General features: G+C 42.9%; 1 protein-coding gene across 1 annotated transcript in view; it reads right to left on the bottom strand.

The window, feature by feature from the left end:
- The window catches only part of LOC114582552 (transmembrane protease serine 11E-like), a 73,424-nt gene that overhangs the window by 5,888 nt on the left and 52,402 nt on the right, over nucleotides 1-15,134 (bottom strand). Inside the window, exons 6-7 of the mRNA XM_028703648.2 lie at nucleotides 5,010-5,048; nucleotides 2,670-2,847 (exon numbers count right to left, since the gene is read on the bottom strand). Coding sequence (XP_028559481.2) covers nucleotides 2,670-2,847; nucleotides 5,010-5,048 — 217 coding nt within the window. The remainder of the gene's footprint in view (nucleotides 1-2,669; nucleotides 2,848-5,009; nucleotides 5,049-15,134) is intronic.

Raw genomic sequence — 15,134 nt, 5'->3', positions numbered from 1 at the left:
CTGGGTAAGAGCCATGTTTCAGATATCAGCTGATCCCCAAATACAGCGGTACCTCGGTTTAAGAACAGCCCTGTTTACGAACTATTTGGTATATGAACTCCGCAGAAAGGAAGTATTGTTCTGGTTAGTGAACTTTACCATGGTCCACGAACGGAAGCTGAACAGTGAAAGGCCACCAGCAGCAGGAGGCCTCATTAGGGACAGTGCGCCTCAGTTTAATAACGGTTTCAGTTTAAGAACGGACTTCCAGAACAGATTATGTTCGTAAACCAAGGTACCACTGTACTGAATTTTCCCCTAATGTGGCAGCAGTGTTTTTTAATCAAAAGCAGTTGCAGAGACTGCAGTGTTGAGTGAAAGACCAGTAAGGTGGGGAAAATGGCAGCTCCTGCTTCCATTCATTCTTGTTCCCCAGCTATCACAGGTAGGTGTCAGGAACAAGGTAGGCTTAGATCAAAATTATGACCCTGCAGCAGCTGCTTTTGGTAAAAAACAAAGTGGGAGCTGGGATTCATGCAAATAAACTTCACCTGTAGGTTGGGCCTATGAGTTCACTGCAATAATACACCCCTTTTGTTCCTTCTGATTTTTATACAAAGTCCTTGTCATACTGTTATGCTGTGGATGAGTTATAGCTCACGGGAGGAAACATGCCCAGCATGCAGAACGTCCCAATTTCAGTGGCTGGCATCTCTAGCTAAAAAGGATCCTGTGCTGGAAAAGACCACTGCCTCAGTTTCTGGAGATAAAATGAATAGCCCAGTGTTGTCTACTGGGTCAAAGTAGACAACGCTGAGCTATTAATTTTATTTAATAAAATAATTTGTATACAGTGGTACCTCGCAAGACGAATGCCTCGCAAGACAAAAAACTCGCTAAAGGGTTTTTTGTTTTTTGAGCTGCTTCGCAAGACGGAAACGTCTTGCAAGTTTGTTTCCTTTTTCTTTCTTTTTTTTAAAAAAATATTTATTAAGGTTTTCCAATTTAATACAAAAAGAAAAAAAGAAAAAAGTTTAAAAACACATAACGTTTACAATGCTTAATTTTCAATAACATATTTCACTGACCTCCTCATACCTCCCCTTCTTGTATTCTTATTCAAATTGTTATTTCAGCAAATCCCTATCAGTAATTTGTAACCTAATTCTTTACCTCTTTTCTATATCACTCTCAACAGTACAGCTAAAAACCCCTTAGTTTCTATCCAACATCATTCAACATTCATTAATTTTACAATGTTTCTGTAAATACTCCTTGAATTTCTTCCAATCTTCTTCCGCCGACTCTTCTCCCTGGTCATGGATTCTGCCAGTCATTTCTGCTAGTCCCATACAGTCAATCATCTTTATCTGCCATTCTTCCAGAGTGGGTAGTTCTTGCGTCTTCCAATACTTTGCTATAAGTACTCTTGCTGCTGTTTGTTTCCTTTTTCTTAACACCGTTAATACAGTTGCGACTTGACTTCGAGGAGCAACTCATAGAACGCGGTGTGGTAGCCTTTTTTGAGGTTTTTAAGACTTTGGTGATTTTTGAAGCTTTTCCAAAACTTTCCCGACACCGTGCTTCGCAAGACAAAAAAAATCGCAAGACGACAAAACTCGCAGAACGAATTAATTTCGTCTTGCGAGGCACCACTGTACCACCTTTCATTTCAAGAATGTCAAGGTGGTTCACAAACAAAACGATCAAGTTAACTCAATAAAACAAAGTTACCATATTTTTCCGTCTATAAGACGCTCCCATGTATAAGACATTTGGGGGGACTCTGATTTAAGAAAAAAATGTGTATTTTACTATCCGTGTATAAGATGCCCCCCCAATTTTTGACATTTTTAAAAAGGGGAAAACCTAGTCTTATACACGGAAAAATACAGTAATTGTTATTTATTAAATTTCTATACCACCCTTCATCTGAGGATCACAATAGGGGACAGATAAGAAAAGTGTGCACGAGTATATGCATTTTCAGCATAGCCCAGAGACCAGCTTAAAGGTGGCAGTTGGCAGTTTAACATAAGGAAAGGTAAAAGGTAAAGGACCCCTGGATGGTTAAGTCCAGTCAAAGGAGACTATGGGGCTGCTGCGCTCATCTCGCTTTCAGGCCGAGGGAGCCGGCATTTGTCCACAGACAGCTTTCTGGGTCATATGGCCAGCATGACTAAACCACTTCTGGCGCAACGGAACACCGTGACTTTTTAACTTCCCACCACAGCGGTAGCTATTTATCTACTTGCACTGGTGTGCTTTCGAAATCCTAGGTTGGCAGAAGCTGGGACAGCAACAGGAGCTCACCCTGTCATGGGGATTCGAACCGCCAACCTTCTGAATGGCAAGCCCAAGAGGCTTAGTGGTTTAAACCACAGCACCACCCGCTTAATTTAACATAATGTCCTGTGCACTGATGACAGATAAGTTCCTCAAGTTAAAATATCAATCACAACAAAACACTAAAATGTCACAGTAATGGGGAACAGCAGCAACGGGTAAAGAAACTGGTAAAGCAACAGCCAGAGCCCACCTGTTCTCTCCCCAGGAACATCCTTCCGCAAGGTAAGCTAGATGTGCAGCTTCATATGTTCTCAACAAGTCAGCATGATCTCTCTCATGTCACCAGAGAGCTTAGCTTTATAATTCAACCAGTACATTTCTTATTCTAGTTGAAAACTTACTCTTTGAAGCAATGAGCTGCAGACACAAGCCACGTGTTACTGATCAGCGTTGCACCACAACGATGGATGTTATTCCGCATGAGACTGGCCTGCCATGGCCACTCTCCAGACCCCGAGATTTCAACTCCTCCGGTTACTCTTGGAGAGACTGTTGATCTGTTATATCGAAGCCCACAGACTGTTAATGTCAAGAAAAAGGTAGATGTTGAGGTTTATGAAATACACCTGCCAATCTGTCTAGGTGTATACTGATAAAATTATTTTGGGGGAAAGACATCCATCTTCACTGGGGCCTTTTTTCAAAACATGGGTCAGTTTTGCCACATGCTCCTAATTCAGACTCTGTATGGCACCATGAGCCCACAAAATTCTATATACTTCATTACTCTTCACACACTCTTCTGTACATTCCCTCTTTCTTGTTAGGCTCTGCAAATTCACCATAGTCAAAATATGTATTCAGTACCTCATTAAACCAAACACTTAGATCATGGTGCTTATCCCATGCAGAAATGATATGTGCATATGGCAGACCGGCTCTCATGTAGTAATAAAGATAATTTTCTTTAATAGAAATGCATTTTACTTATTTGAAGTGTTTAGATTCCTCCTCTGAGCCACAGTGCTCAGCGTAGCTTGCAACAACTTTTAAAATGGCTGCAAAAATAAGATAAAATCAGCAGCAGACACCACCTTCTACAGCCCTCCATTTTGAGAACTGTCCATTTGTTACTGCTCCTTGCTTCCTGCTATTTAACCAGTTCCCGACCCACAAGAGGAACTCTGTTATTCCATAACTGCTAAGCTTACACAGGAATCTTTGGTGTAGTACCTTGTCAGAAACGTTTTGAAAGTCCAAGTGCACTATTCCACCTGGATCCCTCTTTCTGTATGCTTGTTTACACTCTCAAATAACTCAATAGGTTTATATTATAAAAGTCGTGCAGATTCTACTTCAGCAATGCTTGTTCTTCTATATGCTTGCTTATTTTATCTTTAATGGTACTTTCCACCAGTTTTCCCATGCAGACATTAAGCTAAGTGGCTTGTAATTTTCAGGATGCCCCCTGTATCCCTTTTAAAAAATTGGTGTTACGTTGGCTACTTTCCAGTTCTCAGGTATGGAGGATTAATTTACACTTTGGGGTTTTGTTTTGTTTTTTTATAGAAGATCAGCAATTTCACATTTGAGTTCTTTGAAACTGGATGGACATCATCCAGAGCCAGCCATTTGTCCATTTTTATTTTGCCTATTCAGCCTAGAATTTCATCATTGATTAATCAAACCATACAACTTCAGTTTGCTATTATGTAGAAAACAGAGGCCGTCTCTGGACATAAATAGATAAACAAGCCATGTCCGATAGGGTTTGTTTCTGGTAGGAATGGGCATCAACCTCAATATTGTGTTCAAACCTCAGTTTGGGACTTTGTAAAATAGCCTGGTTTGGCTCAGATCAATCCACAGGCTGCTCAACTTGGCTTGGGAGTTTTAGTGCACTTTATTTAACCTCCTCATATTCATTATTGGGGAATCAAAAACTGGTTATAACTTTCCCCCCTTTTGACATAAGTGTATGAAATTTGCAGGCATGGTAGCCCCACCCCACTGTGAATAAAGCATACCAAATTACAGGCAAATAGAGCAAGAGACTTTTGTGCAGCACACTTCTAAAATGGGTTTTCACACACACACATGAAATTTACAACTTTTTTATTATTTTGGGGCAGAATTGGAAGAAATTTGCAGGCAGGGCTGCCCCTTCCAAAGCCATAAATCCCATAAATTTTCAGAAGGCTAGCTTCAATCGTTTTAATTCAAGAACAGCCATTACAATTTTGGATGGATAAAAAAAGGAATAGTTTAATATCTTGAAGTGTTTGGTGGGCAATTTGACCAGTGCAGACCTGAGAAAGATGCCTTAATAGCCTTGCCAAACTGTAGACAAATAGTTCAGGGGCTTTTGAGCTATGCAACCTTTAGCAGGGAAGATGAACTAAGGAAAATTCATTTTCTGAGTAAAATCATTTCAATTACAAGCAGAAGAAGAGGACAAAAGAGAGGGCAGAGCCAATCTTTATGATTCTCATCCACTGACCTTTGATGGAGGAGCCAATCAGCAGCCTGGCCCTGCTTCTTACTGTATGAGAAGGCCAATCCCCAAGGGGGACAGAGAATATTTCTCCACCTCTTTCAGAGAATCAACCTTATGGGCTCCTAATAAGCCCAATTTATACTTTGCTGGATTGGTCAAAGACCTGGTCACCATGGGTAGCTTAGAAATGTCTTCAAAAGAATTACTGCATTTCTTATAACTAATAGGAGGGATTTAAACTTACAGTCACTGAAGAGTTTTTCGGCCATTTCTTTGCTCATATCTGGAAGACAGACATAATCAGGATTAGATTGCACGGCAGTCATCTGACATCTTACTTCAAGTTAGAATTAATTTTGGAAAGAGCTACTTCAAATTAGATTTAATAGATAGATGATTCATTACAAGAACACCTGTGCTTTTGTGAAGACAGAAAAGGGATTGATGGGTTTATTATCGAAGTGTTTACATATAACAGTCAAAATAATATCACTGCAAGTCATAAAACAATTAAAACATTAGCATAATGTGGCCTAAGGCAGTGGATTAATTCAGATTCATTTATTGGTAGCCGTTCTAGTCCTCACTTAACCATGAAGCTCACTGGGTGACTTTGGCCTTGTCACTGTCTCTCAGCCTTTACAACCTCCCGGGGCTGTTGTGGGAATAAAATGAGGCGAGGGAGAACCATGTGTGACACTTTGAGCTCTTTGGAGGAAAGTTGGGATATAAACAATAAATTAATTAATCTACCAAAACCTCGAGGGGATTTACCAGTAAATCCCGATCGACCTGTTGGACATCCCTGCTCTAGAGTAACTGGGAACAAAGCCTTTCCTTATATCGTATTTTTCACTCTATAAGACACACTTTCCCCCTCCTAAAAAGTAAGGGGAAATGTGTGTGCGTCTTATGGAGCAAATGCAGGCGAGAGGCTCTGCTCAGTGCTCCCTTTAAAGAGCCCCGTGGAACGTGTGTGTGGCTCTTGGGGCTTTTCCCCAAGGTGGGAGAAGGGCTGCCCTTCTCCCTCCTCGGGGAAAAGCCTCCAAGAGCCACACACACACTCCGCGCGCTCTTTAAAGGAAGCGCAGCTCATGGAGGAGACTTCCTCCCACTGCCCAGGAGAGGCTGCGCGCAGCTGTCCCATAAGCCAGGACAGCAAGCGGGATTGCTGCGCAGCGATCCCTCTTGCTATCCTGGCTTCTGGCTTAGCCACGGGAAGCCTCTTGAGGGCAGGGGGCGCCTTCATCCCGCTGCCCTGAAGAGGCTTTGTGCAGCTATCCCAGAAGCCAGAACAGCAAGAGTCTATCCCAGAAGTCAGATCCCTCTTTCTGTTCTGGCTTCTGGGATTCAGAATATTTTTTTTCTTGTTTTCCTCCTCCAAAAACTAGGTGCGTCTTATGGTCTGGTGCGTCTTAAAGAGTGAAAAATACGGTAAAACTTTTACTTGTCCCTGTTGCCCTTTATAAAGTAGGCTGGGGACCAGGATGAGATGAGAGGAGTGTGCAGAAGCCAGAAGAGAGAGCCAGCACAGGCTTTATTTGTGCAGGAGATATGTAGGTGCTGAAGATCTGTAAGCTAGGCAGTGTTGCTGAATGTGTGTGAGGCAGGGAGGGGAGAGAGTGTCTAGTAAAGAGGATGGGGCTTCCATAAAATTTGACACCAGGAAGATTAGAGTGGAGAGAGAGAAATGAGTGATAGGGCACATGGTTTGATGGCTTGAATGCAGAAGGTCTGCAGTTTAATATGGGGTATATGCAATTAAAAAGATTTCATATACCATATTTTTCAGTGACTCAAAATTAAGAATATGCACTATCCGTGTATAAGACGACGCCTTATTTTAAGCTTCAAAATTTTAGAATGGCAGATGAAGGTGATGGACTATATGGAATTGGCAGAAATCCGAGACCAGGGAGAAGAGTCGGTGGAAGAAGATTGGAAGAAATTTAAAGACTATCTACAGAAATATTGTAAAATTAATGAATGATAGAATGATGTTGGATAGCAATTAAGGGGTTTCCAGCTGTAATGCTCTAAGAGAATATGAAAAAAGGGTTATAAATGGGTTTAAATTTAATGGTAAGGATTTGCTGAACCAATAAATTGAAGCGGAATACAAAAAAGGGAGGTATGAGGAGGTCCGGGAAATAAGTTAAAGGAAAATAAGTAACAGAAAATATGTGTATTTTTAACTGTTTTTATTTTGTATTTTTCTATTTTCTTTTTCATTTTTACTGTATTATTCTAAAAAAGCTTAACAAACATTTCATTAAAAAAAAATTATTTTAAGGAAAAAATACAGTCTTATACACGGGAAAATGCGGTAATCGTGCTGGGAAAGATCCTGTCCAATATCTTGGTGGAGCCACTTCCAAGCACAGTAATTGGTACTGGGGTAGATAAACCAATTCAGCGCAAGGCAGTTGCTTATATGTACTGGCACCAAATATCCACAAGGTGGAGCTCTGTATCAAAGAAAATTCTACAGTACTTACTTTTTATTTATTTCATAGCATTTATTCCCTGCGTCCTTCAGTTTTGCAATATTCAGAGCAGCTTACTATACAGTAAGGTTTGAAACAGCAAGGCAAGAAAAACATATCCCACAACAGCTTAAGACGGTTGCCATTAGCAGAAAAATCAGCTTGTTATATGGTCAAAGGCCTGAGCAAAACGTTCAGTTTTGACCTGGTGTCAACAAACGGTTCATTGCCAAAGCAGCCTCTCTGCAGACAACATTCTATAATAGGTTGTCACAACCGAACCACATACACCTTCTCTGGATGCCACCTAACCTCCGAAGGCAGGGAGACCCTGAGTAGGCCCTCTGAAGATAATCTTAGCATTTGAACAAGCTCACGTGGGTCCAAAAAACATGACCAATAAGTACAATTCATCAATATAATATAGGGCTTCAAAGGATATGGCCATCACTTTAAATTGTGTGCAGAAATGGACCAGAAGATGCTTAAGAATTGGAAAGATCTGTTCCATCCTACTAGTCCCAGCCAGCAATCTGGTTCGTGGTTTTTTTAACTTACAAATTTTTCTAGGTTTTGAGAAGCCAGCCCCATGTACAACAGATTGCAGTAATCCAGTTTACTAGTGGGTGAAGCACAGTGGCCATGTGCCATGTGGCCATGTACAGTGGTAGCATGTGGGGGTATAGGTGAAGGCAAGAATGATGCAGCAAGTCTTTTTTAAGGTGTTGTGGGGGCATTTGTGAGAAACAGAGTTTGATACTGATATCACCTCAGATCTTTGTGTGATCTTACTCAGCACCAGCAATTTCATGTAAATGCAATTTTGCATAGATTTCAGCATCATTTGCTGGAATAATAAGCTCCCTCAACTACCATTCTAGAATGAGGTAGAAGTGGAACCGATGGAATACGTTGCCCCCAATTTTGATCCCAGACAGCTTCACTCAGAGAGGTTACTCCAGCACTGAAAAACACTTAGAGGTCCAGGAGCATTAGAAGAGTCACACTCCCTAGTCCCAGTACAGGTCATCCATCAGAGAAACCAAGTCTGTATCCAGGCCAACCCAGAACAGAAACCCAATGGAAATGAAGCCAGATGATCAATCTCCTACAGGAGCAGGTTATTGGCTAGGAGCGACGAAAGTTGAGCAACAGTTAATAGGCTGCACTACTCCAAACCCCTTGTCCACTTCCTCAGGCATCAACAAATGACATTAATCCAATAAAACAGGACTGGGTGGTGCTGCAGAACTGCAGGAATAGTGCCACCCAAGTTGTTGCAGATTTAGGTGATTTTTTTATGATTGAACTGATTGCTAGTTTATTCAGGGCAGGCCTCTAAGGATTCCTTTAAAACATTTTGTTGTTGCAGTTGCGGAAACTAATGTTCCCATATCAGACATGAATCTCATTTTTAAAGGCACTTAGATCATTCCTAGGAACGGTGGGAGCGATCAAAAGAACCATAACTGATTTAATGAGCCATTCGCAGTTTCACTGTAATGCCCATGTGTACTTAGACATGCATGGCTTAATCTTTGAGACAAGCATATGCTACTGGCAGGATCAACCAGGTAGCTTCTAGGAATACATACATGCATTCATACATACATAAGCACTTCATTTATGGGTGTGGCCACCAAGTTGTTGCTTGAAATAGCAGGCAGCAGGAGAAGCAATAGCCACAACATTTACTTGGGGAATTGATGCATCAGGTACAAACTTGAATAGAACAATGTTCCTTGCAACGACTGTCCAGGCATGGCAAGGAATTCCATATTTTCTTTCTTAACAAGATGCTAACTTATCCAGATGAAGCACCTGGTCATGAAGTTCTAACCAGAATCTCATGCTCATACAGGTAGTAAGTTTAGTCTCTGGAACATACTCACTTTAAAAAACAACAACAACCACGAAGAAGAAGAAGAAGAAGAAGAAGAAGAAGAAGAAGAAGAAGAAGAAGAAGAAGACGACGACTTTGGATTTGATATCCCGCTTTAGCACTACCCGAAGGAGTCTCAAAGCGGCTAACATTCTCCTTTCCCTTCCTCCCCCGCAACAAACACTCTGTGAGATGAGTGAGGCTGAGAGACTTCAAGGTCACCCAGCAGCTGCATGTGGAGGAGCGGAGATGCGAACCCGGTTCCCCAGATTACGAATCTACTGTTCTTAACCACTACACCACACTGGCTCTCTACACGACCAGTGTAGACACACTCTAATTTATGTGTAGAAATTATCACCACCCATTATATGGGTGATGTGTCTGGTTGGGGAATGCTGGAGTCATAACAGACTTTTCACCCACATAATGTGTAGTGATAATTGTGAGCAACAGAAATGCTTAGGAAAAAGAAAGGAAAAACTACACAATCACCCACGCGACCACAATTTCCTCAATAGCACACCCTTGGGACACAGATTAGCCATCATGTGTCCACATCTTTGCCGGACCAAAACAACTCCAGACAAAACCTATGATGCTATGAAAACCTGTCATTTACTTGGAATATTAAAACGTTTAATACTTCTGCCAATGTTAAAAGAGTTTTAAATCACTTAAAAAGCAAAGGTAGCCATGTTGGTTCGTAAGGAGGCAGAATCCAGAGTTTGCAACTGGGTAATACATTCAGGGATGCGGGTGGTGCTGTCGGTTAAACCACAGAGCCTAGGACTTGCTGATCAGAAGGTCGGCGTTTCGAATCCCCGTGACGGGGTGAGCGCCCGTTGCTCGGTCCCTGCTCCTGCCAACCTAGCAGTTCGAAAGCATGTCAAAGTGCAAGTAGATAAATAGGTATCGCTCCGGCGGGAAGGTAAATGGCGTTTCCGTGCGCTGCTCTGGTTCGCCAGAAGCAGCTTAGTCATGCTGGCCAAATGACCCGGAAGCTGTACGCCGGCTCCCTCGGCCAATAAAGCGAGATGAGCGCCGCAACCCCAGAGTCGGTCACGACTGGACCTAATGGTCAGGGGTCCCTTTACCTTAATACATTCACTAGGACTGACCAAAAAGTCACAATAATGTGACCAACATTTGAGTTCTTCAGAACTCTTTACCAGGAAAGATGTCACACAAAGCAGTGGAGTGGTAAGATAATTCCTGGGGGTGGGGGTACCCAGAAAAAAATAGCCTAGATGTTGTAGCCATAAAGTCAGTTTGTAGACTCAGTTCCAAGACAGAGATTGTGGGCTTGTTTATTCATTCATTTTATTATTTATTTATTGGATGTATAGACTGCCCTTCACCATAAGATCTCAGGGCAGTTCACAGAATAAGGGTTGTAACCAATATTAGTCCTACTCATAGTAGACCCATTTAAGAAAGTGGGCCTCATCAACCTGTTGTTGTTTAGTCGTTTAGTCGTGTCCGACTCTTCGTGACCCCATGGACCAGAGCACGCCAGGCACTCCGGTCTTCCACTGCCTCCCACAGTTTGGTCAGACTCATGTTTGTAGCTTCGAGAACACTGTCCAGCCATCTCGTCCTCTGTCTCCCCCTTCTCCTTGTGCCCTCCATCTTTCCCAACATCAGGGTCTTTTCCAGGGAGTCTTCTCTTCTCATGAGGTGGCCAAAGTATTGGAGCCTCAGCTTCAGGACCTGTCCTTCCAGTGAGCACTCAGGGCTGATTTCCTTAAGCTCATCAACCTAGGCCCGACTGATTTCAGTGAGTCTACTCTGAGGGGAATTTAGGGCTCACCCACACTTCCTCCTCATTTTCCAGGGATGGTCTGCACTTTAAAGCTCCGTGTCCAAGCACTCGTTTGTGATCCAGAGCTTTCCCTGCGAAAACGCTCCCTTCACCACTGAATTGGAGCTAGCGACCATCAGTGGAAAACCTGAACTGCTGTTTGTTGCACTTTAGCTTTAAAGAGCAGGTTTTCGTGAGGAGAGTTGCAGGGCAAAAGAAAGATTGCTCAGACACGATAAACTTTAAAGCACCTGTGCCTGGAAAGGGCAGGCCAAGAGCTAAGTGTGGATAAGCCCTTAGTTGGCTATAACCCTGCACTTTAAAGTGTTATTGATTCCAATAGGAGATAAAGGCTTGTGTTTATCTCTGCCTGGGATATTTCAGGCTTAAAAAGAGTTTAACTTTTGGCTGGGCTGAATCACACCTTATATTGTTGCTGCTACAAACAGGCACATTTCTCAGTAACTGGGGATGGGAAAGGCTCCATACACACTATACCTTTAAAGTTCATTCAAGACACATTTTTGTCGCTACAGAATTCTGAGCACTATACAGTGGTACACCTGGTTACGAACAGGATCTGTTCCGTGCTGCTCTGGTTCGCCAGAAGTGGCTTAGTCATGCTGGCCACATGACCCAGAAGCTGTACACCAGCTCCCTTGGCCAATAAAGCAAGATGACACCGCAACCCCAGAGTCGTTCGCGACTGGACCTAATGGTCAGGGGTCCCTTTACCCTTTACCTTTATGATTCAGCTAAAAGAGCAGGTTTTCGTGAAGGCTCCAGAGCTAAGGAAAGGGCGTTTGGACATGCAGCTTTGAAGCATAGACCTGTGCCTGGAAAGAGCAGGTCTAAAGGTAAGTGAGGATAGTACGCTACAACAGCAGCAAGATAACTTATTGCAAAGTATTGGAAGACACAAGATTTACCCACTCTGGAAGAATGGCAGATGAAGGTGATGGACTACATGGAATTGGCGGAAATGACTGGCAGAATCCAAGACCAGGGAGAAGAGTCGGTGGAAGAAGACTGGAAGAAATTTAAAGACTATTTACAGAGATACTGTAAAATGAATGAATGTTAGAATGATGTTGGATTAAAACTAAGTGGTTTCTAGCTAATGGTATAAAAGAATATGAAAAAATGGTTTGTTTGTTTTTATAAGTAAAAATTTAATGTTATAATAACTTAAGATTAAAGATCTGGGTAGAATAAAGAGGGAAAGAAACTGCTGAGCTAATAAATTGAACTGGAATACAAAAAAGGGAGGTATGAGGAGGTCCAGGAAACAAGTAAATGAAAAATAATGTGATGAAAAGATTGATTGTTTTTAACTATTTTTATTTTGTATTTTTCCTTTTTTGCTTTTTCTATTTTGTAATGTAAAAACCCTAATAAATTTTTTATAAAAAATAAAATAAAGGTAAGTGAGGATAAGCCCTAACAGAGGAAGTTGGTATCATTCAGAGCTATGGATTAATATCGCTCAGACTCCACCTTCACAGTGGTGCCATGTTTGCACAACAGCAGTCTAAGGGCCTTGCTAGCCATCCTGTCTCCTGAGTTCCCCAACCTTCATCAGCTGTGGAATGCCATGGGATCGGTGCACACCAGCAATCCCAGATTAACAGCTTCCACTTTGCCTGGCAAAGCAGTAGTCATAAGAGTTATGAGACTGGTTGTCCGCATTCCAATGCGAATTTCACTATCCCCCTCCAGGTTGCTCCCACTTCTGTGCCAGCAGAGATGTGTGAGATAACAAGCACATGCCTTGAGAGAAAAATGCGATGACACAGTTGGTAGCAATTCAGGTCAGATAGCGATCAGCATGGCACCCAAGGAGGATCTTATAAAGGGGGTGGGGGAGAAGAGAATCTCTTTCCCTTGTGTGTTATTTAAGAGTTTTTGTTTCTTTTCTTCTTTTTTAAAAAAGCCAGCAATATTTTGAGCTGTTCAGAAGTTGAATGGGGTCTTATTTTCTCTCCCTTCGTTGTGAGAAGAGAGAGCTCTACAAGGCACTGAAACTATCACTAAACCCCAAAACCAATTTAAAGCTAGTCTACTGGGAAGAAGATAAAGGCAGCAGAGAAGAGGCAGGATGTTTCGAAACACTGTCAGACAGGAAGGCTACAGCAGCCCAATCTCGTTATGATTAATTTGGAGTGTATGCCACATTTTTGAACACGTGCATTCGTTCGAAATATTATCCCATAGCTTTCATCAAAGAAGGAACTTATTTCTTGATTCGGTTTTGTTGATTTATGCTTTGCCTGGAAGAGCGTTTTGTTAATGCACTATGTATTGTCGGCAGTAGCTTCAGGATTTGAGAAGAGGGCTAGCAGGAAGAGTCGATGGATAGACCATAGCTGTCAACCTTCCCTTTTTTTGTGGGAGATTCCCTTATCAAGCGCTGTTTCCCGCTGCTTCCTGCTGCTATCCCGGATTGTTAGATATCCCGTAGACTGTCCCTGGGACAGGTGAGGCTGCTGATCCCTTATTTTCGAGGCGGCTGATCCCTTATTTTCAAATCTGAAAGTTGACAGCTATGGGATAGACAAGCGACATGATTCAGGCCCCACCTTCCCCTTGGTTTTCTGATACGTGAAATTGTGGAGATCTTGGCCGAGAGGATCCTTTACAGATCACCTGGCCTTAGCAAGTACAGTGGTACCTCTGGTTACATACTTAATTTGTTCTGGAGGTCCGTTCTTAACCTGAAACTGTTCTTAACCTGAAGCACCACTTTAGCTAATGGGGCCTCCTGCTGCTGCCGCACCACTGGAGCACGATTTCTGTTCTCATCCTGAAGCAAAGTTCTTTACCCAAGGTACTATTTCTGGGTTAGCGGAGTCTGTAACCTGAAGCGTATATAACCTGAAGCGTATGTAACCCAAGGTACCACTGTATCCAGCTTTGGAAAATGCCAGCACTGGCCATGCTTAACTTCAGCTTCTTTTACCCATTTAGAAAGTAAACACAAAGACTTAAGACCATCCTTTGTTGCTTGTTTATTAAGTGATAAGAGCAATTAAGTCCATTATTGGTTAGCATCAAAGTATGCTGATGTGAACTGCTTTAATGCATTTAAGTCAGGGCCGGCCCGATACATTTTGGCACCAGAGGCGAACCACAAAATGGTGCTTCCCTCCCCGCCAGGGGAGAAGGGGTGAGCGAAGCTCTACAGCAGAAACGAGGGGGGGGGGAGAGGAAAAAAATCGACACCCGGATCTGCTGCCCTATGGATATTGCCACCTGAGGTGGTTGCCTCACCTTGTCTCATGGGTGAGCTGGCCCTATTTAATGTGCATGGGGTTTTAGTGCAACTAAATGGCATAAGGTATCCCAGAACAAGAGCAAGACCTGGGATGTGGCAAATAGGAAGGGAGACTTCAAACCAGGGGTCAGCAAGGTTTACCTTGCCTGGGCCAGTTCACTCCATTGGAGATCCCTCCATGGGCCGGATCCCGCGCCTGCGATTTCTGGCGTCTGAGTAGGTGCGATTTCCGGCACTGTGAAAGCAAGTCCCCACACTGTGCTGGTTTAGCGCAGTGCGTGGGGACTCGCCAAATGGCCGGCTCGTTTCGTGGGCGGCTCGTGGGCCGGTTAAATGACCCCCATGGGCCACTTGTAGCCCATGGGCCTTAGGTTGCCTACCCCTGCTTTAAACCACCCCCTCCTGCTGGAATCCTGACAAAAATTGCCCGTCACTGCTGTTTACATTGAGAGGAAAACTCCTATTAGCACCATTTGCTCCCATTGCAAAAAATACGGGGGGGGGGGGGAATTAGTCCCCCTTGCAGCCCACCATGGGTTGTTGTTTTTTTTTAAAAAAATAATAATAATATGTGCAGGAGGGCCTGCAGCAACTATTTATACATTTAATAGTTCCACATTAAATCACATTTTGCATTTACTGTTACATGAGACCCCAAAGGGCAGCCCTGCCACTTCCTCCCTAGGGATGGGGGGAGACGACCAACACCTCCTATTTGCCAAGAGGCTGCTGTAGAGGCAGCAAGGGGGCAGCTGCCAAGGAGACAGCAGGGTGCTCCTGTGAATCCCAAGGTGCTCACAGGTGGGATCAGATACTTCTCTGAATATTGCAGCACAGATTTCATGCAGAAAACATGCACACATGCATATCTTTTTTACATAAAATATGTGGACAAAACAGGTATTCCCCGGATGAACACATGG

This window comes from Podarcis muralis, chromosome 13 (assembly GCF_964188315.1).
Source record: "Podarcis muralis chromosome 13, rPodMur119.hap1.1, whole genome shotgun sequence".
Taxonomy (NCBI): domain Eukaryota; kingdom Metazoa; phylum Chordata; class Lepidosauria; order Squamata; family Lacertidae; genus Podarcis; species Podarcis muralis.
This window is presented reverse-complemented; position numbering and strand designations above follow the sequence as displayed.